Genomic DNA, 27,940 nt, shown 5'->3' on the forward strand with positions numbered 1-27,940 from the left:
ATTTGACTCTGACAAGAAAATGACTTTAAATTATTACGATCTTAGTTGGTATGAGAACTGTCTGACTATTTATGAACGTAATTCCATCTGATTCAGTTGCAACAGCGTCTTCTAGGACGACATGTTCCGTGTACGGCTGGCAAACTGTTTCGAAAGGAATTATGCTACGGTATCATCAAAGGCCTGGTGCAGAGGTTTCTACTCTATTCAGAGTCCCGTGTAGACCTGTGCGCCGCCGCCGCCGGTGGTTTTACTCACGCCGCCGGCGATTTTGGGTCGGCGCGCCGCCAATCATAATTTTGCCACGCCGATGACTGATCGTAATAAAAAAAATCAATTAACTTGAGTCGAGTCGAGTAAAATAAGAGACACTGAAGATGGCCTTACAGAGACGAAATACGTATTTGTAAGACAATACAACGTGGTGGAATTGATTGGAATAGTACTAAACTCGTGTTATGATTGTTGTTGTTAGTTAGTTGTTAGAATGTTGTTGAGGTGGAACTCGTCAGAATTGAATTTCAAATCTACCTCAAGTGATGGTGCCTCTGAGACAGTGTGGTGACAAACATTGGATAATGAATTGGTTGGTTGATTAGTTGTGAATTTGAATTAGGCTGTATCTAATAGATTTAATCTACTAAGTAGAATAATACAAAAAATGTTGAAATGGTCTTTGGAATTCGTTTAAGCCAAAGCCTCATTCAGTCGGGCACCTAAATCTGTAGGCAGTCTACACCCTGTACAAAAAATTCTGCCCTTTGATTTTACTTCATCCAAACGATTTTACAATCTTTACTAAGTAAGTGCAACTTATAGAAGGCTATTTGAATTTACTAAATATCCATCGTTTAGATGGAGTAAAATCAAAGAGCAGAATTTCTTGCACAGAGTGTAAGACAACACTGCCTGTAGGTGACTCACAAATTATGTTTGTTGTGGCACATAAGCTTTTGTGAAGGTTTGAAAACATCCCCAAAGCGCCAAAAACACTTGGTATATTTCCTAGTAAAGTCCTCCAGATATTCCTCCGAAAAGCTTCAATAAAAAACCTTGGAAAATTACTTTATGTATTCTTCCGGAAATGTCTTACAAAATTTCTCCGAAAATTCTTTCCATTGCGGATTTCTTCAGAAAATCCTTCACGAATTTCTTCAGGAAATTCCTTATGGAATGCATACAAAAAATTGTCTCAGTAATTTCTACGAAAATGTTGTTAAGAATTCCTTGGGAAAATCGTTAAGGAATTCCTCCGAAATTTTTATTAGCGATTCCTCCGGATATTTCTTAATAAATTTCTCAAGAAATTCCATTTGGAGTTTCTTCAAAAACTGTTTAGCAACTCTTCAATTTTTTAAAAGAATACCTCCTCATGAATTTCTTCGGCAATTATTATTTGAATTCTTCAAATAAATTCTTCCAAAGATTGCATAAGGGATTTCTTCCAAATTTTCATAAGGAATTTCTTCAGAACTTCTTCCAGCAATTCCTTTAAAACATTCTCCGACAATTCTTCCAGAACTTACTTCATGGGTTCTTTACGAAATTCTTCCAGTAATACCTTCGGATTTTTTCAGTGTTAGTTGTTTAATTTATTTGTTTTATTTTTTCAAAAACTCAATTAGCAACTCCACCGAAAACTATTTCATTATCTAATTAATTTTCAATGGATTCCTGGAAGAAATCTAAGAAGGAATCCCGAAGGCTTTTCGAAGAAACTTTTAAAGAAATCCCTGGTGAAATATCCAAAGGAATTCTTGGTGGAGTTTTTTAGATTATTCAAGGAAATTTTTTTGAGGAGCACTTAAATGAATTTTCGGAAAAGTTTTTGAAGAAATTTCTGGAGGGTTTTGTGCAGGAATTTCTAAATGTATTTCCGAAGGCATTTTTAAAAGAGAGCCTGAATGGATTTTCGAAAATAATTCCCGTTTGAACTACTTTAAGAGATTTTGAAAGTATTTCTAAACAACTTCCCACAAACCACGTAGGTCGAATTTTCACATTTTCAAAGCCACCCCCCCTCCTTCCCTCTAATAGATCTTTCCAAAACCCCTCCCTCACTCCCTTGAAGCCTACGTAGACTTTTTCAAATTTAACAAAATGTCATATGTGATTGGAAAAAAATTGGAAATCAACCACGTTTTCAGTAATTCAGATATACAAATCCATTTTCAAATCCATTGTAAACACTACATTAAAATTCGAATTTCAAACCTAACAAAATCAAACTGAACAAAATCCAACTCAATATCAATACCAACAACAATATCAAAACGAAATCAAACTCAATCCTCTGTCCATAGCTCCTGAAACCAAATCTCGAAGCCAATTAATTTAATTTCTGTTGGATTTGATTTCTCCTAGTGGTGTGCGCCACCGGCACTTGCATAGGCGCGCCACTGCTTAAAATCTGTCACGCATCTGAATTATAGTTCTTCATGCCGGTTCAAATTTGTAGAAAACCCAAGAATTTTCAGAATTTCGAAAAATTTCGAGTTGAAATTCCGAGAACGTCAAGTCTACATTCCAAAAAGTTTGTCGTAGAAATTCCGTAGAATTTCCCGACTAATAACCTTCAAAGTTTCCAGGTAATACGCTAAAGAAGTCTCCGTGATAATTCCGATATTTTTCTTGAAAATTCCATTCCGTTGAAATCGCAATTCCAAAAGTTTTCCCGTTAAAATTTCGAGTAATTTTCCGTGAAAATTTTGAATTATTTCCCGTTGAAACCATGCTAAAGGTTTCCTACGATATTTTGACATTTCTCTTGCAAAGTAGGAGCAATTTCCTGAAGAAAATAAAAAAAAAATCCTATGGACACTCCAAAGAGTTTTCCAGATAATTTTCGGTGGAAATTATGGAGGATTTCAGTTAAATTTATGTTGAGTTTATCGTAAAAAATAGAATAAATTTTCATGAAAATTACAAATACTTTTTGTGAAAACTCAAAGAGTTTTTGGTGGGAAATTCAAATAATTTCTCCTTAAAGTTTTCAACAATTTCTTTTTCCATCGATAATTCCAAAGAATTTTCATTAGAACTGCCGAAGAATTTGCCGTTAAATTTCGAAGAATTTCGCTTAAATGTATGTCCAAAGAATTTTTCGCGAAAATTCCAAGAATTTCAGAAATTAAGAAAAAATTCCCGGGGACTTCCCAGAAAATCTTCAGTGGAAATTCTGAAGAATTTCTCACGGAAATTTCGGAGAATTCCCCTTACAAGTTCCAAAGAATGCCTTTTGGAAATTCCTAAGACTTCTTCTTGGATATTCCAAAATGCTTCCTTTGTAAATTCTAAATAATTTTTCTTCGAAGTGCGACATAATTACCCGTGGAAATTCTAAAGAATCCCTTGTAGTTTCTAAAGAAGTTCCTGCCGAAAATCAAAAGATATTTTAGTAAAAAAATAAAAATAAATAAAAAGAGTCTACGTAGACTTTTCGTATACCCCTACCCCCCTTCGTAGACTGACGTAGAATTTTTTGAACCCCCTCCTCCTCAAGAGTCTAAGTGGTTTATGGACAACCCCTTAAGGAATTTCTGAAGGAATATTTGAAGGAATATTTGAAGGAATTTCCGGAGGAATTCTCAAAGGAATTTATGAAAAAAAATCTAATAGAATTTCAGAGGAAATGCCTACTGGTATTTCTGAAGTAATTCCTAGATTTCTCCAGGATTTTTTTTTTGTAATTCTCCAAAAAATCCTATGGAGATTCGTCCAGGAATTCCTTCGGATATTACCTCAAGAAGTTCTACAAAAACTCCTCCGGAAACGAATTCCAGAAAGTCTTTCGAAAATTCTTTCAGCTATATTCTGAAATTTCTCTCAGGAACTAGTTCGGAAAAAGTTCCTTCAGAAATTTGTTTAAGAAAACGTAGGGAAAATCGTTAAGGTGTTCCCCCGAAAATTCATCAAGAATTTCTTCTAAGAACTCTTTTGGAATTCCTTGAAAAGTTCTAGGACGAAATTTTCTTAAGAATTCCTGAACAAGTTCCTGAAGGATTATCCGTAGAAGTCCCTGCAGGTTTTTTTTTTAAGTAACTCCTGAAGAAACTTCGGACAGTCTTAGATATCTCCGAAAATTCCTTTGGACATTCCGTCAAGACTTCGTTCAAAAATTCGGATATACCTTCTGAAAATCCTTCTTTTTGAAATATCTACAGAGAATGTTTTAGAAGTTCCTTACACACTCAGTTTTTATTCTGCAGCTCGGCAAAAATCCGCACAGCACGGCCAGCAAAATAAATAACTGATATTCTGTCAAAAATAGCGTTTGTTAGCTGATTTTCGGCAAATTATTTGCTGATTATCAGTAATTTTGACAGAAATCTCGACAAAAAACATGTTTGCTGGGGCACGGCTGTGCGATTCTCGGTAAAAGTTCAACATTTTGCTGAGATCCCGGTAAAAAAAATAAGTGTGTAGGAAATTGTTTCAAAATTCCAAATAAAATCTCTAAAAACTCCTTCAGAAATTTATTAACGGATTACTTCGGAAATTTCTGTCAGCTTCGGAGTTTTGCTTTGGAATTTTTTTGTAAATCAATTTGATATTCCTTCGGAAATTTGTTTTAGTAATTCCTCTAGGAATTCCTTAGCAAGTTCCTTGACAATGATTGTTCCTGAAATTCCCATAGTAACTCTTCCAAAACTACTTTAAGCAATTTAAAAGAGAATTCCTCAGGGTAATCCTTTGAAAATTCCTCCAGAAAATTCTTTTGTAACTTCATGAAGCTACCTACAGACACTGACAAAACTAGCTCTGTACACATCGTTGATTCGTTCAGTCGTCCTGTATGGCCATGAATCATGGACGTTAAAAGATGTAGATTATCAAATTCTCAAAGTGTTTGAGTTGAAAATACTGTGCTCAATACTTGGCAGCGTGGTGGAAAATGGTAAATGGAGCAGACGAATGAATGAACCACGAGTTAAGCCAAGTATACAAAAATGCAGACATAGGCAGGTTGATAAAATAAGGCAGATTACAGTGGGTTGGACATGTAGTGCGTATGCAGGAAGAGAGACCAGCAAAAGAACTTGAAGACCAGCAAAAGAACTTGAAGACCAGCAAAAGAACCTGGAACAGGACGTTGGCTCTGGGGTGTGCAATCGAGGAAGATGCGGAAGCAGCCGCTGTTGCATTTTGGAAATACTGTTAGGAATTCCTTCGAAATGTCTGGGGATTTGCTCAAAATTTTGTTAAAAGGTTCCTACTACACTTTCCAACACTACTTCAGGAATTTTCTCGGAAAGTCCTTTAGAAAATTCTCTTAGGAATTCCGTCAGAAAATAGCTCATTCTTTAATAAATTTCCGAATGAATTCCTGCAGGAATATTTTATGTTTTACTAAAGGAATTTCCCAAAAAAATCTGAATGGATTATTCTTTCTAAAATAGAAAAATTCTGCAGACATTGTCATAGGATTTTACGAAGGTATTCCTAATGAAATTTACTGAAAAATGCCTGTAGGAATTAAAAAAATCATAGTTTCCTCCAGAAATTCTTTCAGAAACTCCACCAAGAGCTTTGTTGACATATTTAGGCAAATTTCAGGAAAATATTAGATTTTTTCTGAAACTTAGTTATTTTGAGATCAAAGCGACTGGAGTGTATCTAAATCCTAAATTGGAAATAACTTTTGAAAAAAGTTAGACTTTTGAAAAAAGTTATTACCTATTTGTTCTATGACTCCGAAATCTAATTCTTAGCACTTACACACTTAAATTATTTTGTAGAGCTCGGCAAAATTTTTGCCGAGATTCCAACAGCCGAGATCTTAGAAATATTTTTTACTGAAATTCGGTAATTTCTTTACCGAAATTTCGTCAATATTTTGCCGAAACTCGGCAAAGTTGATTTTTTGCCGAGATCTCGGTAACGATTACCGATTACTCGGTAAAGTTTACCGAAATCTCGGTAAAAATTTTACCGAAATTCGTCGAAATTATTACCAATATCTCGGCTGTTGGATTCTCGGCAATTGGTAAACTTAGAATTTTAAGTGTGTAGGGGTCACGAAAAAGTGTAGCAGGATTTATTGTTAAAATTTGATTAATCAAAATCAAAGAGTAACAAAATAGTGGTAATTCAAATAACATTTTGAAATCAGGTATTGATTAGTATCGGCTGCAATTGACTATTTTGAATGTGCTGTTTGATGATCGGCAAACGCAGAATATTGAAATTTTAATCCACTGAAGTCGGTTTTTATACGGGCTATTCCTACCGTGTGAATCAAATTGCGTTAGCCATTGACTTTTTCATCCACGCCGGTTCACGCTGCCACCGCCGCCGCCGATAAAAGTCAACGGCGCACCGCCGTGACCACCGCAAGTGACCACCACGCCGCCGCCGCCGATGATATGACTGGCGCACAGGTCTACCCGTGAGTAAACCTTCATAAAAAAAGAAAATTTTCGGTTCCCTGGGCGCAGCCTATGCATTAAAGTTTGCCACACAAGATACATAATAGGGTGTCCTCCGAAAATTTGAGCTGAGTTGGATAAAAACTGATTTAGCACAAGGCATTTCAAGTTAGCAGAAAAATATTTTTTTGTTATACAGATTGTGGCACTTCCCTATTAAGAGCAGGCGAAAAGAAAACCCCGTTGGCTATAGGCAATACCTGAGACGAGACCTGCAAAGACGCTGCTTCTTTTCTCTTGTTTTGACACTTGTTCTTCTTTTCATCACAGTTGACCACAGTGTTGTCCTACAAAAGATATTTTAGTTACTAGATAAAGATTGTCGCTTCGGTTCCCTTTGTTCTGCTGTCCGAAACATGTGTGGTACATACCTGTCAAATCGTATGGATTTTCCTTCTTTGACATTTAGCTCCCCTATCCTCGCCAGCAAAAGATGTTCCGGGCAGCGACGACAGCGACAATATTTATCTAGTAACTAAAATATCTTTTTGTCCTACACTCTGTGCAAAAAAATCTGCTCTTTGAGTTTACTCCATCTAAACGATTTTATAATCTTAGCTAAGTAGATGTAACTAATAGAGGGATATTTGTATTTTCTAAATGCCGTGTCAAACTATTGAAAAAATGCACACCAGTGCCACAGGAGCGCGCGCGCTGAAAATACACTGGAGTGTTTTCACTGGAGTGTATTTTCAGCGCGCGCGCTCCTGTGGCTCTGGCGTGCATTGTTTTGACAGTTTGACATGACATTTAGAAAATTCAAATATCCCTTTATTAGTTACACTTACTTAGCTAAGATTATAAAATCGCTTAGATGGAGTAAAATCAAAGAGCAGAATTTTTCGCACTGAGTGTAGGACAACACTGGTTGACCATCGAGTTTCAACTGTTTACTTGACTGTTTCACCTAAGCCGCAGATGGACCCTTCTGAGCACAATAAAAGTGTATCCAATTCACGAAATAGACAAATATTAGCAGGGGGTCCATCGAATTCACTCACCCGATGGATTTTGACATTTGAGCGGGTCGTCTTCTCGAACAAAAGTTCATTTTTCGTTCATTATGCGACCCGCTCAAACGTCATAATATCTTGGCGGAGTTCATTTTGCGTTAGTCTATAGTAAATTCATTTTCATAAGGATTTTTATACCGGGAACAAAACACAGGTTTATTACTGATTATTAACAAGCTAAACGGATGGTTTGGATTACTCGTTAAAGTAAAAAAGTCTTCGTAAAACAAAAATGATGTGGAATATTTTATTTGGGATACCAATACTTTCACTCAAAAAGCTGCTGGCTGCACCTGACAGTTCGTGACAGCAGTTGACTGGCAGCAGCTGAAGTTACATTTTTTCCTTTTTGCAAGTCCCGTCCCAGGGCAATACTTGAGCTTTCACTCAACGATAACCGGATCTTGATTAATCGTTCCAATAATTAGTATTGGATTTTAATCTTATGTTGTAGTTTTCTGGATCTTTGCGCATGGTACTCAAAAGGCAACAAATATAGCACGGAGGCGCGAAATCTAGCAGAAGAAACGCATTTTAATCTGCGTCTACGCCTTTTGACGAATAAAACCCGGTTCATTCGCTGCAATTCATATATTGAGTCGATGAAATGAAAAATATCTCGCACTTCGTTTCATAGGGGCGTAACTGTATTGATCGATTTCTCTTCGTCGATGTTTTCTTTTTATTATCCAGCTTTCCATGCACGGTAATGGCGGCTTGTCGGTGTGTAAAAATCAATCGGTCACTGTACGTTTTGACACTAGCTGGAGGAAAACTCACCGGCGAAAAGGCCTTTTTTCCCTTCCCCTCATCCAGGAACGCCAGTGAGCTTTCCTCCAGCTAGTGTCAAAAAGTACAGTGACCGATTGATTTTTACACACCGACAAGCCGCCATTACCGAGCGTGGAAAGCTGGATTGTACCGAATTGCGTTAGTTTGTCGATGATTTAATGGTTTGGTGTGATAAAGGATGATTGTATTTTGCACCATAATCAATAATCACGGTTGTAGCTTTTGAAACAATTGAGTTATTAACAAAATATAAAATCGATTAAGAGAAATCGATCAATACAGTTACGCCCCTATGAAACTAAGCGCGAGATATGAATAATACACAAAACTCGGCGCAATCATGGCTTTCACAACACAATAGATCTATGATGAAAATCTTTAAAACAATCAATATTTAATGCAATTAACGCTCATTTATTGAAAACATCACAAGTAGGAAGTTTAACATAATCGTAACACCTCTCATTTTTTTCGTCTGTATATCTTCGACATATAGATCGAAAATTATAAAACATAACAAAACTTTAGCATCGATTGCCAAAGGGTCTAAAAATATGTTTAGCGTCTAAATTAGATCATAGAAAATCTACATCAGTTTCCTGCCATCCTTTGGCTTGCTGTTATAGTATATCCGTTTCATAGACCTTATTGGTAGTCTTCGTGAGATTGCTGACGGTGCCTGTGTTGCTGAGTTCACCGTTCTTGTCAATATTACCGCCGTTAGATGTTTCGATGCCATCAGCACAATTTTCATCCGCTATATTCTTCAGAGATCCGCTCATACCAGATCTCATTTTTTTCTTATCATCAGGAGTAACAAGTGGGATATTATTTTTGCTCATTTGTTGGAGGCGTTGATATTGTTCTTGAAGTTGCTTTTGTTTCTTCAACAATTCTTGATGCCGCATTTCGAGGGCTTGCTGTCGTTGTGAGTTGTCCGAGCTGACAGATTCACTGCTGGAATCCATACCCGAATCTTTTGTCATGTTTTCAGCGGCCATTAAACTTTGTTGATCTATGTCTGACATTTGTTGCATTTGATGTGGCATATTGGGACTGGTGGGACTGGCGAGCGGGCTACGAGAGCTAGTTCGAGGCGGTGGAGGAGGTGGCACTCGCTTACTGTTGACCTTTGATAACAGTTCGGCGTTTCGTTCGGGAACTGGTGGTTTTCCAATGGGGCGAATTGGTTGCGGAGGACTGGTATCCGTATCTGATCCGCTTGGGTATGAATGTAGACGACGTAACCCTACATTGGTTGAAATAGTATCTGGATAAAGCTGTGCTTGAGCCATTTTTGTAGTCACTGTGCTTTGTAATGCTTGCGAGCTGTCGTCAGAAGTAGAATCGTCAGGGCGTATCTGAAGTATTGATAGAGCAATAGAACAATAATAATTAATTACAGTGTGATGTAAGAAGAATTACGGCAATTGCCAAAATATCAAGTTTATTTCAAATATTAGCAGTGCAGTTTATAGTTTAGTTAACCAAAGCTGAGGAATGGAAGGCCTTTCAACAGCTAATATTATTCAGAAGATGAAGTTACAAACGTTTATGATCATTTGTATTGAGAAAGAGAATATTTTTGAAAAAACCTTCGAAATAGCAAAATAGTGTTATGGATAACTAGAGGAAAGATAAGATTATATTATACTAGCTTAAGTGCTCTAGGAAAGGGTTTGCTGATGTGGCGCATCCCAGCCAAAATTTTGGGAGAACACGTTGAAGTGGCATTTTCAGTTGAGTGGAATGGATCTAAATTCAGCATCATCTTCAATAGTTTTTGAAGTTTCTTTCGGTGAACAGCAGCGCAATGATGGCTTGAACACGGTCTTGTAGAATAGTAGTTTCGATTCAATGCTCAGATGTGAACGTCGATTGATGAGTGGGTAAAGCATTTTGCCATCGAATGCGGCTTCCCCATACGGAGATTTTATTTTGAAGAAGTTTACGCTTCGCTTCTGGGTAAAACATATAGCCTGTGTTTTCCCCGCGTTAGACTTTATCTTCCACCTTCTTTGATAATTTTCAATGGCATTTTGGGCTGCTTGTAATTTAGAGAGCACGATGTTTGGGTCGGAATCTGACACAGTAAAACCGAAATTATCAGGAAAACGAAAATGTTTAACTCCGTCAAGCATCGCCAGGTCCGCGGTGAAGATGTTGTAGACCGAATTGCATCTTGCCATACAGAATCGTAGGCTTTCTCAACATTAAAAAGCACTTGAAGATCGACCCAGCGCAAAATTGCTACGTACTTCCATCACAAGATGAACGAGCTGATGGTTGGTTGAGTGTCCTTGTCTGAATCCAAACTGTGCATCAGGAATAATAAGCAGTTTGCTGAAGGTAGGCAAAAGACTTATAGGTTTGTAGTTGGACGCTTTAGTACAGTCTTCGTTTGGTTTCGGAACGGCTGTTACTATGGCATGTTTCCAATTGGTCGGAAGGTATCCAAGACGGATGCAAGCGGAAAATATTTTTGAGATGAAGATGTCCACCTTTCTAGGTAGTTTCTTTATTACACAGTTCCGGAGCGTGTCTTGTCCAGAAGATCTTTTTGGATTTGTGTCGCCGAATAAGCTAACCTACCTCCTTCGGACGAATCAACCAAAGGTTGTTCCCCAGTCAGGAAGGATTGATCAATGTTAGTAACTGAGTCGTTCACCGCTGCCACGGTTTCGGGATCGTCTGCCATTTAGTTGGTGTGGGACCGTGAGAAACTCAAATCTAGCAGTTGAGCTTTCTCCAATGAGGAAGCAATGATGTTATCTCCTTGTCGTAAGGGTGGACTGTACTTAGTAGATTTCCGTAAAGCCTTCGATATTTTCCAGAGGATGAAGTGTTTGTCGTTTAATGTTTGGAAGGTTTCGCGAAATTACTTGAAGCTGACTTGGTCGCATTCTTCTCTATTTCTATAACTTCCGATACCGAAATTGAATCTGCCTTCAGAAGAGTCATCGTTAAAAAGTCTATAGCAGCATCAACTTCAGCTTCACTGTTGATGTTTAGGAAAGCTGGGTTTACTCCAACTTTTCGTTGATTTCGTATTGGAAACGGAGCTAACCGGCACGCGCGTAGCATCTGTACTTCGGCATTATTTGAACTACTCTTTTGAACTCTTCGTGAATGATGTTACCTTCATAGTACAACGCGGGGGCTTGCTGCTGTTTGCGGACGATGTCTCGCCGAAATTGAAATATACGGCGATAACGTGTACAATACAGTTTGTAGTGTTTATAGAAACGCCTATGCTTTCGATGATCTTTGTCGAGATACACAACTCTGCCAACTTGATACCTTTTCGAATAGCAATCAATACGCCTTTCAGCATCGTTGGAATTACGGTTGGAACGAACGCAGCAGAAACCAGGATGGTAGAAAGCATGTTTTTGCTGCAGCCATGTTTCAGTTAAGAGCCGCGCACATAGGATACGTTTGCGTTGCGTTTGACAGTTTTCCCATGGGAAATGTGCCAAACGCAACGCAAACATATCCTATGCGCGGGCCTCTTTACTACTGCAACGTCTACGCGGTGTCAAAAAAAAATCAATTTTCTTACTGTGAATGCGTCCATTTCAGTTAGCAAATTATAAGTTGGGTTGATTAGACATTGGACAAGTACTTGGTTGTTAGCTCCAATAGAGCTAGAAGTTGTTGCTGTTTCGTTTGACAGTTTGCCAAGCGATCGAATGTCTCCCTCGCTATAGCAAGAAATTCATACACCGAGAAGAGGTTGCTATTACCGCCCTGATGTAAGACTTGTGCATACGAGCCGGACGATCCGAGCCGTTCCATTTTTACTAATTTTTCAATATAGTTTTTGCGGATGGGGCAGCCAGGATAGTTGTCGTAGTGCTGCCCACTACAGTTAGCACACTTTATCGATCCACGTTTTTCGTTTCTGTCGAAGTTTGCTAGATCTGCTTTTTTGGGTAGTTTGCATTCGACGGACGGATGCTTCTCACCACATTTAACGCAAAGTGAAACAAGATTACAATTCCTCATGCCGTGACCGAATCGGTGACAACGGTGACATTGAACAGCATCGGTAGGCCTTCTTTCGTAGTATCGCAATTTCACTATGATGTTAAAGATCGCTTTTACCTTTTGTAGATCCGAGAGTTTAACCGACCCCTTTATGAACAGAAGCAAATGTAACGCACTTTCCTCCAGACCGATGACCTTGCTAGAAAACATATTCACTTCGGTTGTGATCACTCCAAGAGAGGCTAGCTCCGATTCCAGTTCGGCGATGTCAACCACTGACTGGTAGCTCCGATAGAACAATTTTCACCAATTGCTCAGAGGCGAGGGTACAGGTATGGAACTGGATGTTCGATTGTTTTATAGCCAAAATAAAACTGCGAAAAGCCTCTTCTTCAGAACAGTAAAGCTGAACACCCGTTCTTGTCGATTTCATGTCGATCTGCGCAATATTATTCTGAGACATCAGTTCCCGAATTCGCTGGGGGGGGGTGGTACACGAATTTTCTTCTCCTTGCGCGCCGTATTGGGGACGGTGCAATTTGGTGTAAGCGTTGGCATTTCGTCGTTCAATTCGTCTGCTTCGTTGTCCTGCAGCAACTCAAATTCATTACTCACAGTAATATTAATCGCGTGGCTTGGCTACCATTGCCACTAGCAGGTGCTAATGATGTTGACATTGAAAAGGTAATTCATCTATATCAAAAGCATTGGTAAAACATTCTGAGATTGGTAAAACATTCTGCCAATTTAAACGGATATGTATATGAACTGAAAACGTGCTGCACATTAATATTCCGGGTATTTGTGCGTAACATTATAATGCTAGGAAAATGAGTTAACAAAAGTACGCCAAGTAAATCAAATGCATGTTTTACATAGTTTACCTCGTTAGTTCCATTTGGTGGTTTGGCGAATGTTTGCAGTTCATCTAATAGAGCATCGAGGGCGTTTTCTGGCGCAATTCCCCCGTTGATAGAGACCGCCCCCAACCTGGGACTTGGGACTGGCTGTAGGAATGAAATATGAAATGAGGGCTTTTTAATATCAGTTACATTAATATTATAAGTCGAAACATATACAACCAATGTGACCATTTCAACAGCAGTTGATACACTTAGCCGATTCATACTTTTCAAACATTTACCAACAATAAGATCACCTGATCTTTGGTTGTATTTGTATGGTCGAATTAATTTTTGATAAAATACCTGATTATAAATGATTATATATTTGCATGCAACACCGAAAGTAATGAAATAGGCGAAATCATCAGCATGGATATTTGAAGCTTCGAAAATTAAATGCAATTGATGTTATGAGGACTGAGATCTAATGCGTATGATATTTCGAATTTGTATTAACATCCAATTCGTATGAAATGTTATAATGTAAATATAAGCTATCATTATCGAAACATTAATATGTCTGTTAAACCTCACATTTTTATTGGTTAAAATCTTGGTTAAAATAATCTTTTGGACCATATCGTCAACGGGGTCTAGAGGGTGAGATTGGGCTAGTGCTGCCACTGACAGTCTGGACTCTGGAGGTCGGATAAGGAAATAGTTCGAAAAGGTTTCTTTTAATCTAGTTTTCATTCCCTCAGATACATTCAATCTATTTTAAGGTGATTATACAACAAAGCAACAAATAGGCATCTTGGGAAATACGGAACCATAGGAAATAGGAACCATAACGCGCATTAGGATAAAAACAAAGGTAGATAATTTGCTTACTTATGCTAATCAATCGACTTTAATTTCAGCTGTAGACAAACATTATTACATCAGATTTGGGATTTTGAAAATGTGAAAAGCATGTGGTAAATTTGAAACTACGCCTTGCGCCGTTTACCATGAAACGATCCAGAAAATTTTCCTCCATTCCAAAACCATTGTGCTTTGATTGACTTGCAACCATTAGCAGACCGTCGAGTGATGCATCAAAGGATGCTTTTTTTCGACGTCATAACGTGAAACATCGACTGTAGTTACATCTTGGAAAATGTTCGATTTCATGCACCGTCTCGTCAACTCAGAAATCGCCAACTGCTATGGATCCGTGGCCACCGCCATTACGGCCAAAATAATCCATTAGATTTATGCTGCAGACTATTAACTATTATATTGTTGTTTTTTCGACTATCGACTTTTCGACTTCAATGTCAGCAAATTAGTAAATTAGAATAACAAAAATAAAATTAAGTCAAACAATAAATCTTTGCAATATAAATTGAAGACGGTGTACAAATAAAGAATAAAGAATAAAGAAATTAACCATGGGATCAATTGTATAATCACCTTAAAGCCATTATAAGTTGTTGAAATATTTAACCTTTCTCACCCCCTTTTGGCCTATTGTCAGTCACGATAACGGTAATAAATTATGGTGTTTTAATAAGTAACTAGTAGAAGACCCGACGAACTTTGTTTCGCCTAAAATTAATTTATTCCTTGATTAGTTCTCGAGTTATGCACAAATTTATGCTTCATACGAGTACGAGTCTATAAGGATCATACAGAAATTTATTTTTATGTATATATAGAAGAATAAACAAGTAGTTTGTAGAGTGGACGTTTAAGATTTTTTCACAAATGCAGGTTTTTATAGTTTTCTGAGGATTAGGGAGTAAAAATCCCTACCAGTAAAAAGTCTGATATATTTTTTACGAATATCATACAATCAAGTGCAAATTTGGAAGATAAAAACGTTGCAATTTGCCATTGAATTCCTCGTCTATCAGGCGATATGTGGTTGCGGTGAAATGTGCGTTCCGTTCTGGAACTATGAATTGTGCGATATATAAGCAAAAGTATTTTCAATAGCCATTCTTATAATTTCTGAAGAATCACATTAATTCTACTATATTTCTTCCTGATCCAATGTCACCATGTTAGGGACTTAGAGGCCAATAATGGAAGGGAAGTTTGGATGAAAATAGCCAAACAGAAAGGGAAAGTTCAAGAAAATTCAATGTTAACCACCCACCAAGAAGTTGTATCGGTGGTGACACAAGTGAGGTGGTTGAAGAATTCGTGCACTTGGGATCAAAGCTGACCGCCGAAAACGGTACTAGCAGAGGTATGCGGATATGCGGAGACATAGCAGGGAATCGTACGTACTTTGGACTGTGCAAGACAATCCGATCGAATAGAGTTCGACGCCGTACCAAAAAAACTACACACTTAATTTATTTTAACGAGATCTCAGCAAAATGGTCAACTTTTACCGAGATTCGCACAGCCGTGCCCCAGCAAACATGCTTTTTGCCGAGACTTCTGTCAAAATTGCTGGAAATCAGCAAATAATTTGCCGAAAATCAGATAACAAACATCATTTTTGCCGAAATATCAGTTTTTTATTTTGCTGGCGCACGACTGTGCGGATTTTTGCCGAGCTGCAGAAATAAAAACTAAGTGTGTATATACAAAAGGCTCATTAGACCGGTATTCCTCTACGAACACGAGATCTAGACAATGCGTGTGTGCTGCGTACCATATATGGAGGGGTGAAGATGGAAAACGGTACATTGAGGAAAAGAATGAACCTTAGCTGTTGGGTGAACCATCCGCATAGACCGGACGACTGTGGTGGACCAAAATGTCGAACAGTAACCCGGTAAAAATGATTCCCCATAGCAATCCGTCGAGTACAAGAAAGCGAGGTGCACTTCGAGCGAAGTGAATTTATCAGGTTGAAACGATTTTGGACTCTCCATAGACTGCGTAGTTTTGATCGAGTTGAATGGAAACTACTTTTATATACTGCAGAGGCCACTTCGGCCTAAGTAATTTGTAACAATGAATTTCCCACAAGTCACTTACGTCAAGCTACTATACTTTCTGTTACTTAAGCAAAATTCTACCCTACTCTGCCCCTGAATGTATACAGTAATGGTCAAAATGCCCATTTTTAACCGAAAATTGTCAATAAATTCGTAAAATTAAACGAAACTGTCTACGAGAGATGCATCTTTTTTATTGCGATAGACAACTTCGTAGAAAATTCGAAAAATCTAACAAATATATTGATGTGAGTTTCGTAAAACCTAATTTTCGGGGACGTTAATAAATAACGAATCCTATCATGAGTTCTAGACCATATAAAACCAAAGTTTATAAAGCGAAATTTTTCGTAGCAACTTTCCCTACAACTTTCTCGAAGACAGCAATGATGTATCTTCACAATTGAAGGAAAGAGATTTTTCATGACACTTTTAAGGGGACCAATCTAAAAAAATCTTGAATCTTTTTTTATTATTCTTTATTATAGTTATTTTTACAGTGTGAGAAGTTCATCACTTTATTTAAAATATGGAGCAACATAATGAACACTCCTCCAAAGTCACTTGGCCTCTAAAGTTAACTTTTTAGGGTCAAAACATTTTCGATAACGTATTCCTTGGTCAGAAAACACTGGCAATGGATCAATTTTTACAAATTGAATTAAATAGAAATAGTTTTACAATTTTTGTAATCTTGTTCCGGAATTATTGAGAAATCTTTGCTCCAAAGGGTACCCTCTTTTTTTAAGAAACAGCGGTAATGCATATAAATTTAATGTGCAAAACATCAGCCTGAGTGTATGTGTAAGCCCTTCGCAAAAAAATATGTAGAAGGCGCTTTTTTATTATTTCTATAATCCCTGTATAAAAATCATATTTTCCACTGTGTAAAAAAATATGTAAACAATTGGGTATACAACTGAAATAAGGAAACCTCTCCATTAGTTATTATTGATGCTTTTTAATTTTATCTTCTTTATGATGCACGAGAAAGTCATTATTGGCACTAAGTGGATTACGAAAGAGTTTAATAATGCCATAATTAACCATAATTTGACAATAGTCATTCTCGTCGTATGAAGTAATAATAGTAGTTTGTGCAACAAGTAGCAAAAAGATGATTTTTTCAGCACGAGTTGTACGTTTATCCAACGAGGCCGAGGCCGAGTTGGATAAATACATACTACGAGTGCTGAAAAAATCGAGTTTTGCAACGAGTTGCACACGCTATTTTTTGCAATGACGAAAAATGGACTTCAATTTGATAAATCTGTACCAAAATTGTACAGTCTAATTTACTCCACATGGCCATTCTTGCCAATACAATATTTTGCTGCAGAGAACAACCAGATTCCAAGTTACCGTGCCACATTGCAAAGCTCAATGAGCGAATCGATAGATGTACTTGCCTTTGGAAATTTTTGATGTCATGACCGCCAAACTATTTAATTTATTACGGGGCGCATAGAATACACTATTTGAGCACTTACCCAAGCTAATTTAGCAAAATTTAGTCACGTAACGACTGTTCCGGTGTTGGTTTTTCATTATAGCACCCAAATGAGTGTTAATTATGAATACTATGCAACCCATTTGAGTTGCATAATATTCATTAAAGCATCCATTTCATTGGTATGGAAAAGTAGGCCGTTTTATCACTCAAAGACGAACTGTAAACCAGATATTATGATCAGGAATTGCAAAAAATAACATTGCACGACGTAACACCTATTCGGTTTCTTTGCGCTGCATACCTACCACGAAAATAGTCGCACAACTAAAAGTTGAGGCGATTGCCGCTGTCACTTCTTCACATAATTGATTGCACGTCTTTATAAACGGACTGGTTAAATACATAATGGCGTCTCAAATAAACAAATTGTAGGATCTGTATGTATCGATAACATTTATAACGCCTTCATACGTTGCTTTAAATTTATTATTACAAAGAATTAATAAAAATCTTCGCATGGCAGATGACGCTTGAAGAATAATGCTTCGCTCTTCGATGTCGTCATGACAATTTGGTTGCACGACGACGTGCACATCATTGACGACGCGTCGAGTAGCATTGAAGACACTACAACTCGTCGCTACTGTGGCTTTTCGTGCTGCGACGATGACTAATGTCAGCCCTGAATTAATATAAATTCAATGATATTGTACTTAAATCCTAAATATGCTCACTATCTTAAATAACTAAACCGAGAGGATTGCATTTTTTTAAATAACATATCATTTAACCATCGAAGCCTGGTGCCGACATGAAAATACAATACCAGCACGATTGTTGCACACTGCACATGCAAGAGGCACGTGCGATCCATGACAGCAGGAAAACCCTTGGAAATCATGTTTGCTTGTTTCAGTTAAAGTCATAAATTAAAACAAAAAACACGCTCCATCAATGTGCACAATATTTCATAGAAGAGTGATATATTCATTCTAAACACATATAGTTGATAATTCGAAACGACCGTGAAATTTTCCTAACATTTTTATTTAAAAAATCACAAAAAGTGACCAAAGATATTGATTTTAAGTAGGAAAGTGTGCTCTGACAATAAGAAAATAAATCAATAGTCAGATTTATTGTGCAAAAGTTTGTGCCAGACCATCATGCTTTTGAGTGTGCAAAGAGTTGATTATTTAATTTGTTCTTGGAAAAGTAGGATTATTGAAAATATTATTAAAATACCAGATTTCGAAATAAATTCGTAATATTGATTACCTTTGCGAAGCATTATGCTGGCATACATTTCTTGTAACGTATACGAAGCCTTAATTACATTATTGCTCTGATTGATATTCATTGGTCAACTAAGCTGGCCCTCAACAAAACCTCCAACAATGATTAAGTTTCTCAAAAAGCATCAGCAAATTATGTTATTCTTCAAAATAATAATAAAAAATTAATTGAAAGACCAGCATAGTTTAGATACTCTGTTAACTAAGTTGTACGATATTTTCCAAATTAGAAGAAATAAACTTTGCTAAATGTTTCGATTCACTCGAAGCAGTATAAAAATATATGTATTTGTCGTGCTCTTGCTTACAGTTTCTTGTTATTCAATTTATCAAGACAGTGATTCAAATAAATGTAAATAATAGAGGAAAGTTATATGAGTTCCTAGTGCAAATTTATAAATATAGCAGTTGAACAACAAATTGACAAAAAAAATTACTCATTGATAGCCTCTTTGAAGTTTGAGCTCCACCGCCAGTTGAACTATGAAGGAAACAACAATAGAAAAACAACTATTTTGTGATTGATTTTGATACAAAAGGACTTCTGTGTTTAGATTACGGAAGTTAAAAATAGTTTTTAATTTATCGTATTTGATTAATTTAATTCGCTTTTATTGCAGTTTAAAGGAGCTATGTTATTTTAATATAAAAGGCTCGTAGTTGTTCCAATTCTCAATTCAAACAATCAACATGAAATTATCATTTATAGGATGGGATAATATCAGCGTTTTGGGATAGGAATCAAATCAAGTTTGGTTTCAAGAGTAACATCCCAAAAAATACATTGAGAACAAAATTTATTTGGCTTTTTCAATCGTTTTGACTTTGATGTTTTTATGCATTTGGACTCATTTTCGTCGATGGTAATATCTAACGGAATAATAATAATTGAAAACCATTAATTAAAGACTTTAACAATAATGCATGCTTTGAATACATCTATTTTTTTCTAACTTAAAAAAATATAAACATAAAAACAAATGTAGTACAAATCTTCAAAATATTTAGGGGAATAATAAACAAAACCTTTAAAAAAAAATAATATATAAAACTGAAGTTAAGACGTCATAACCGCTGTAGACTTAAGTAATCACATTTTACACCCTTGGTACTAACGACGAGTGACATAGATGAGTTAATTAAACTGATATTTGAAAGTGTGTGAATATTAGACTTGATGTCTCAATAATAAATAAAACCAATTAGGTTCAAACTTTTTTTTGAAGAACTATATATAATTCATCCGGTTTCTCCTTTTTGAATATGAATTATGCACTGCCCAAAACATCAAGCACACATAATAAATTATTCCTTAACCTAATATGAAGTTCCCGACAAAAGTTTAATTCAAAAATCAAAACTACGAAATGGTTGTACTCCTCATCGGGTTCAATCACCCATAACTACAAAATAAAGTTGGTTGTAGACGACTCCTTTCAGCCGGACAAAAAGTGAAGAGTCGGTATGAAAACGGAAACTTCATCACAATCCAAAAGGTTTTTGGAGCTACGTCAATTAAAAGAAGCAATGAATGTTCATCTCCAGAAGAAATTTGCGATTTGTTCCTGAGCCATTTTTCGAGTGTTTTTACACAAGAATCACTTGGTGTCAGCCATGTTTCCAAAGCCGCCAACTTCACTCCCCCGCGTCCTCCAGTAGGTGACCATCCTTTAGTTGACGCGCAAACAATATCCAATATGTGCTGTTCTATGAAAACTTTAACTAATCCTGGACCAGATGGTATCTCAGCATTCATATTAAAAAGGTAGCAAACGTGAGGTTAGCAATTATCGTAAAATAGCTGCTCTATGTGCAATCTCAAAGTTGTTCGAGAAAGTAGTATACAATTTTCTGTTCCACAACTGCAAGGACTTTATCTCCGAGCACCAACATGGGTTCATTTGTCATAAGACGAGTTTTTGCAATCCTATTGAATTCCACCACTTATTTGTATCTTGACAGATACGTATTTCGACCTCAACAGCAAGGCCGTCTTCAGTGTCTCGTACTTGACTCGACGGGTTCATGCCAAAGCGGTCAACAAATACCAATCTGATTGTCTACACATCCTTCATCATGCAAGCTCTACAGAAAGGACAACAAGTGGACTCCATCCCGGGCAGAAGCTATGAACAGAATAACAAAACATGATATGGACTTGATTGATATAAGAGATAAAAGAACAGGCCACAATATCAAAATTTTGCACCGAAATATCATTTAAATATCAAGATATGCTATAGATAAGAACAAACTAATGACACTTGATATCGATCACTTATTACAAATAACATATATTGATATCCTCATGATATTTTAGTGCAAAATATTGATATTGTCGCCTGATCTTTTATCTCTTATATCAATCATGTCCATATCTCATTTTGCTATCTTATCAACATTTGATATTATTGAGCTATTTTCCTCTACTCGGGATCTATACTGATTTCTCGGCAGCATTTGATAAAATTAATCATAAAATTGATATTGCCGAATTCGAACGCCTTGGATTTTCTGGATCATTTCTTCGTTAGCTCCCGCAGTTTATTTTCCGTTGGCAGTTTATTTTCCCGCCATCTCAAGTGTACCGCAAAGAAGTCATTTGGGGCCGTTGATATTTCTGGTTTATCTCAATGATATAAATATGCAACTTAAATCTTTTAAGCTTTCCTTTGCTGACGACTTTAAACTATACTGGGTCATCAACGGCGTCCGTGATGCATTAGTTTTACAATCTAAGCTTGAAGTTTTCACTGAATGGTGCAAATTAAATCGCATGATTCTCAATGCTGATAAATGCTCCATAATTTCATTTTCCCGTAAGCGCACGTTAATCGACTTCAATTACAAAATTGGTTCTACAAGTCTTAAGAGAGAATCTGTCGTTAAGGACCTAGGTGTGTTTTTAGACTCTAAACTATCTTTCAAGGATCATATCGCTTTCATATCATCCAAGGCTTCAAAAACACTAGGTTTTATTTTTCGCATAGCAAAAAAAAATCGATAATATTCATTGTTATATTGCTCATTGGTGAGGTCTTTGTTAGAATATTCGTGTGTTGTATGGGCTCCTTATTACCAAAATAGTATATCGCGCATTGAGTCCATTCAGCGCAAATTCGTACGCTTCGCCCTGCGTCGCCTTCCCTGGAACGACCCAAATAATTTGCCCAGTTACGAAAAACGATGCAGACTGATAGGTTTAGAGCTCATAAGTACACGTCGTCAGGTATCAAAAGCACTTTTTATTTCTGACCTTTTGCAATCTAAAATAGACTGTCCGTCCTTGCTATCAAATTTAAGCATTCATATTCCTGCTCGAGAGCTTCGTTCAAGCTCCTTTATTTTCATCAGGGGTGCCCGAACAAATTACGCACATAATGAGCCCTTTATAAGCATGTGTCGTATATTTAATCAATGTTCTACTGCTTTTGACTTTTCTCTTTCTCGTTCTGCACTTCGAAGAAGTTTTCTCCTAATATTATCCCCACCTCGCCACACGTAACATTAAAATGAACTGGTTAAATATATTGTAGATGGAATTGTAAATAGAAGTAGTTATATAATAGTTAAGAATATTATTATTAAGCTAAAATTGTATCATATGGAAACATTGTATTTTCTGTTGATATGAAAAGAAGAGGAGGTTTTGCGCCCATTTGAGAAAGAGCGCAAAGTGCTCTACTCAAACGTAAGGTGACCATATGGTATCCTATGGTATCCGATAAAAATCGGATGTCCTCCTTTTGCCCTGAAATGTCCTCCTTTTTGTATATTTTGAGGAAACAATTAAGAATGCTATACACGAATTTCCGAAGAGTTTTTTCTTGTTATCGCTGAAGAAAATCTTACAACAGAGATCCTTTCGCAAATTTTTACAAACAACTGTTGAAAGCCTCATGATCATACCCAAGCAACACATTTGGCATAGATGAGTTATTAAGATCTATATATGACCAAATCAAGTAATATATGCAACCAAATCAGTCTGAATTGTGTTACTTGGGTACAATTAACGACAAAACCCGTCTAGCTCCACTCGCATGCCATAAAGTTACTGACATTCAAGAAATAATCTCCGCAGAGCTAATAGATGCCGTAAGTAATATACCATTGAATTGTATGCGATGGTTATGTCATTCAAAATTAGTCATGTGTCAGTTTTTCTATATTTTTATATAAACAATTGTCCACCATTATTAAAATGTGTTGAAGCTTGTTTAATTGAATCTCACTATGAAGATGATGAGTTCGTTCTTTAATTTTTTAAATTTTAATAAATTTGTATGTCGTATTTGACTCGACATCCCGAAAAATCAGTCATATTAATATCAAATACAAGAAGTTTTGTGTTGGTATTTTCTTTCTCATGTCCTCCTTTTTCATCCCAATGTCCTCCTTTTCGGCACAATTTGGAGGAACTGTCCTTTGGAAAAATTTCATATGGTCACCCTACTCAAACGGACTTTTCCCTGCTCCAAAGAAGTAAAGAAAGAAGTAAAGAAAGAAATGATTGAAAACTTAATATGCATAATTGCAACCACTATCCACACTAGCGGAACATGATGCATATCGATAGAGTCAGTGGCGTAGCCACGGGGGTGGTTTTGGGCAAACCCCCCCCCCCCCCCCCACATTTTTAGAAGACATTTTTTTTTTCGAAAAAATATGTTCAGAAAACTTCCCCCCAGACCAATTTTCTGGCTACGCCACTGGGTAGGGTACATTAAACGTTCATCATCTGGTTTCCCATTAGTCTTATTTCTCCTTTAGGATATTGCCGCTTCACACTAAGAACGATAACGATAAGATTTTACTTCAATTGGCCGACTAGTATGCAATCGCAATTACTCAGTAATCCTTGCAGTATTTTCCCTGCAATATGGATAAATAATATTTAACACACTGCAGATCAATCATAGATGAAAATAACCACATTGTAAGAGAAACAAGATTTAAAGATTATAATAATATAAGATTTCATACATTTTGAAGTCCGTCGATATAGTCAGTTGTAATAGTCCGTCTTAATAAACGAGTCATAGTGTAAGAGCCCGAAATAAATAGTCATCGTTGCAAGTTGCTGTAGTGTCGCGTCGCAGTAATTCCGTTAAATGTTGAATTATCATTTGTGGAACTCCAATGATACTCAAACACCGACAACCCACCAGAGACGCTCTTATGTGCGTTAACACAGTTCTTTGATGTTGCGAATGCTGCTTTCAAAAAATGGTGCACCCACTCAATCAAGTTAAAAACTAGAATAGGGTACTACCAGCTAAGTTATATATTTTTGACTGTATGCGATAACTGGCGTGGCATTATGTTTCTTCTGTGCACTCTTTACACCGTTCTCAAAGTCCTTGAAAAGTGATCCTAGTTTGAATTTAGGAGAAGATCGATGCGGTTCTCCGGCGGCAGGTGGCCGCATTCCGTGCCGAAAGATCTTGTGTGCACCATATTGTCACGCCTTGCATCATTCTGGAGGAGGTCAATAAATTCCAAGAGTCCCTTTATTTGGTTTTCATTGACTACGGAAAAGCTTTCACCCATCTCAATCACGAGAATATGTGGCTTTTTAAGAAATATCTAGAGAAACAGGTAGTCAACGTACCTAAATACGAATTTTGAATTCTAATGTGTAATCTATAGGTGCATATGCTAGTGAAACATGGTGTGTATCGGTGGAGAATGCTCAACGGCTGCAGATGTTCATCAACAAATTACTGCGTGGCCTCACAACTGCATCTTAAATACCGTGCTTCATTGTTGTTGTTCATTAGAGGCCGATAGCAACTGGATTCAGGAACGGAAGAGAGGCTGGGTCGGCCACGACGAAGTATGTAAACAAGCTACTCAACTGGATATCGCAACAGCAGAGGTTCATGGAAGCGTAGAAATAAAAGAAGTCGGCCGAATTCTAACAACAGTTTAGACAACAGGATGAAGATCCGAGAACTTTCAAGATCTTTCTACTCGGACTCCACATGGCTTATAAATAAGCATCACTAGCGTAGTTAGGTTTTACCTACGAATTGCAAGAAAAAATCAACTTCGCTAGGGGTCCGTGACATTAGACATAAGTTCGTTAGGCCTTATTGGACGTTAGACAAGTATGTTAGGTATAAAATGAAAATGAAATAATTAGAGACTCTCTGTCAATAAATTTTTTATGTAAAATCTTTTTATCGAATTCCAAAATATGACCCAAAGCATCTCAAAGCTTTAGCATTACATTCATGAAAATTGTTTGATTTTTTTCACACATTTGGATTGCTTGCAAATTTTTTGAGACTTATTTGAAACTTATGGGTTTTTGGGGACTTTTTGAGTCTTTGACGGATTAGAAGCAGAAATGTCCTACACAGTTGGTAAAAAAAACTGCACTTTTATTATTCAAAAATTTTAACAATCAAATAAAATTAATTTAGTGACTGCAACTAATAGATGAATATTTGAGTTTCCGAAATGTCACTTCAATGTAACAAAATGGTGCTCACCAAATACACGCGGCCGCATTCACAACAAATACACCGGCGTGTAATACACGCCGATGTATTTGCTGTGCGCGCGCCCGCGTGGCTTCTGCGTGTATTATTTTGACAGATCAAAGTGACATTTCAAATTCAAATATCCATCTATTAGTTGAACTCACTGAATAAATTTTATTTGATTGTTAAAAATTGTGAAAAGTAAAAAAGAAGGTTTTTTTGTCAACTGTGTACGACATCTCTGATTAGAAGTACCCTCAACCATGTTTGATTAAGCTCATATTGGTATTTTAAGTCGATTGACATGGGACCCTCCTTAGCCGTGCGGTAAGACGCGCGGCTACAAAGCAAGACCATGCTGAGGGTGGCTGGGTTCGATCCCCGGTGCCGGGCTAGGCAATTTTCGGATTGGAAATGGTCTCGACTTCCCTGAGCATAAAAGTATCATCGTGCTAGCCTCATGATATACGAATGCAAAAATGGAAATCTGGCTTAGAAACCTCGCAGTTAATAACTGTGAAAGTGCTTAATGAACACTAAGCTGCGAGGCGGCTCTGTCCCAGTGTGGGGATGTAATGCCATTAAGAAGAAAAAGAAGACATGGAAACTAAAATTTAGATGTTTCCATGAGGGGATCCTTACACCCAACCAGCGGATGGCAGATTTTCATACAGATCTGCATAAGAACCTTACTGAAACTGTATACAGGTATACCTCGATTATATGGACCCTCGATTATATGGACCTTCGATTATATGGACTTCGATTATATGGACTTTTTACCTCGATTATATGGACTTTTTTTTTCGCTCAATTTTTTTTCGTGTCTAGAGGTTTTAAAAATCTTTTGAATATTCTTCATCATATTTTACATTAATTCTATATTTATTAAGGTACATTGGGACAAAAAAGCCAGAAAGGGATGCTTTCGAAGTTATATATGATGAAACCGCACACTGAATCAAAGAATCGGCTGACTAGATTAATTTACCAATTTCACGTTGCAAATTCCATTGCATTTGTGTATTTTTAATTAGCAAATACCACGGCCACGTCCTTACAAATAGGCGTGGAACGATAACGTGTATTTGAGGTGATCTCTATTATATTAAAACTTGATGTGAACTACCAGTTTGAGAAGCGAGTGATGAGATGAGATGTTCATATTTAGCTGTTAGATCTTCGCTAACAAACCATTTTCTACCCTTGGTGCGTGAATTAAGTGTAGGGAATGGAACTGTGCAAAGTGCGGATGGCGCAAGACCAAGACAGATTTTGTTTAGCAGTCTTCCCAGCAAATTTGACCAAGACAGATTTTGTTTAGCAGTCTTCCCAGAATAATGGAAAGGCTTATTTCAATGGTTACTATATTAAGTATCAAACCTGGCATCAAATTTTCTGGACGAAATTAATGAATCGTCTACTTTGAGCGTGCTTACAGCGGCACAGAAGGAGTTAACTTTCTGAAATCAGTATGGCGAAAGGCATCTACGGTTCGATTACTCGAAATTAAGCACCTTAATCGAAAAAATATTTGGTAGGCGTAGTAGCGGACACCATCCTTCATAACCGGTACCAAATAGTTTTTCATGAAAAGTTCCTTGAAGAAAACCCGCGTTTGATGTCTTTCGCCATACAAATTTCTGGCGGTTAACTCATGCTGGCTATTTTGCGCATATACTATAGCGCCGGTATGTGATAGCGGCGAGTGGAAAATCAGCCACTGCCAATAATTCATTACTATTTGAACTGTAAAAAATAGAAAAATCAACAAGAAGTCTTAACTTTTAAATACATGTTATTAAATATCCCGGTATTTATATTCGTTCGTATGTTTTTTAAGTATCTGAATGTAAGTTGGCAGTTCTCAAATGATTTGCTGTTTAAAGAAGGTTAGCAATGATGCAGGCAGCAAGACTTTTAGTTATTTAATTTTTATGATGAATTTTAATTGATTGAATGGATTATTTTAGGTAACGCATTCTGCACTCACCGCATCAAAACAAAGTCGCTATTGTATATGTAGGTTAACATGCGAGAGGTTTTGAAGGAACTGGTCTACGGTGGTGCTATCTACTGGTTTCATAGCGGCAAATTTTGCTTTTTCATTAATCCATTAGGACGCAAAATGAAGCTCCCGAACATAGTTGTAGTGTAGAGTAGAAGAATGAACACTTAGTAGCAAATAAAAATATTACCAAAAAAGTAAACTTTTCGAAAAACTTTATTTTTTAAATTAAATTTGTAAAAGCTTGTTTTTTTTCAAGATGAAAAATGTCTGGTCACGCCTGTCTTTGGTAGCTGTAGGCTCAGTGTTGATGGGTACGATATTTAGGGCTCAAATGGAGTCGTTTTGCTGGCATCACCGGTTGTCTTCTAGTTTTTAAGCCCGTCGGGAAGAGCGATCCTTTTTTAAAGACAAGCCTCCCGGAATCCAAATTTAAATCTCAATACGGAAGCAATGCACAACTATCATTTTTATTAATTCAATAGTATGAGTGGAATGATTGAAATGGCAGTTGTGCGCTACTTTCGTTTTGAGTGGGGTGCCCTTAAAAACGCGAGTAAATTTAAATTTGGATTAAAGGGGGCTTGTCATTAACATACGAAGATAGTCCAAAATATTTACAACAGGTCCTAACAGGTGTAGGTGCAAACGGTACTAGAGTAAATGGCACTGATACATGGATAGAC

At 36.9% G+C, this 27,940-nt stretch overlaps 1 protein-coding gene across 5 annotated transcripts in view; it reads right to left on the minus strand.

Annotated features, from left to right (window-relative positions):
• Positions 1–8,626: 8,626 nt before the first annotated feature.
• Positions 8,627–27,940, minus strand: part of LOC134211702 (coiled-coil domain-containing protein AGAP005037) — a 107,268-nt gene continuing 87,954 nt past the window's right edge. For 4 of the 5 annotated variants that reach the window (XM_062688846.1, XM_062688844.1, XM_062688845.1 and 1 more), the window contains exons 20-21: positions 13,108–13,230; positions 8,627–9,594 (exon numbers count right to left, since the gene is read on the minus strand). In XM_062688846.1, the coding sequence (XP_062544830.1) occupies positions 8,854–9,594; positions 13,108–13,230 (864 nt within the window). In that variant the 3' untranslated portion in view covers positions 8,627–8,853. Of the gene's footprint in view, positions 9,595–13,107; positions 13,231–19,192; positions 19,237–27,940 lie in introns of all 5 variants that reach the window. The other variant, XM_062688847.1, reaches the window with a different exon arrangement.

The sequence above is a fragment of the Armigeres subalbatus genome, chromosome 2, assembly GCF_024139115.2.
Source record: "Armigeres subalbatus isolate Guangzhou_Male chromosome 2, GZ_Asu_2, whole genome shotgun sequence".
NCBI classification, from domain to species: domain Eukaryota; kingdom Metazoa; phylum Arthropoda; class Insecta; order Diptera; family Culicidae; genus Armigeres; species Armigeres subalbatus.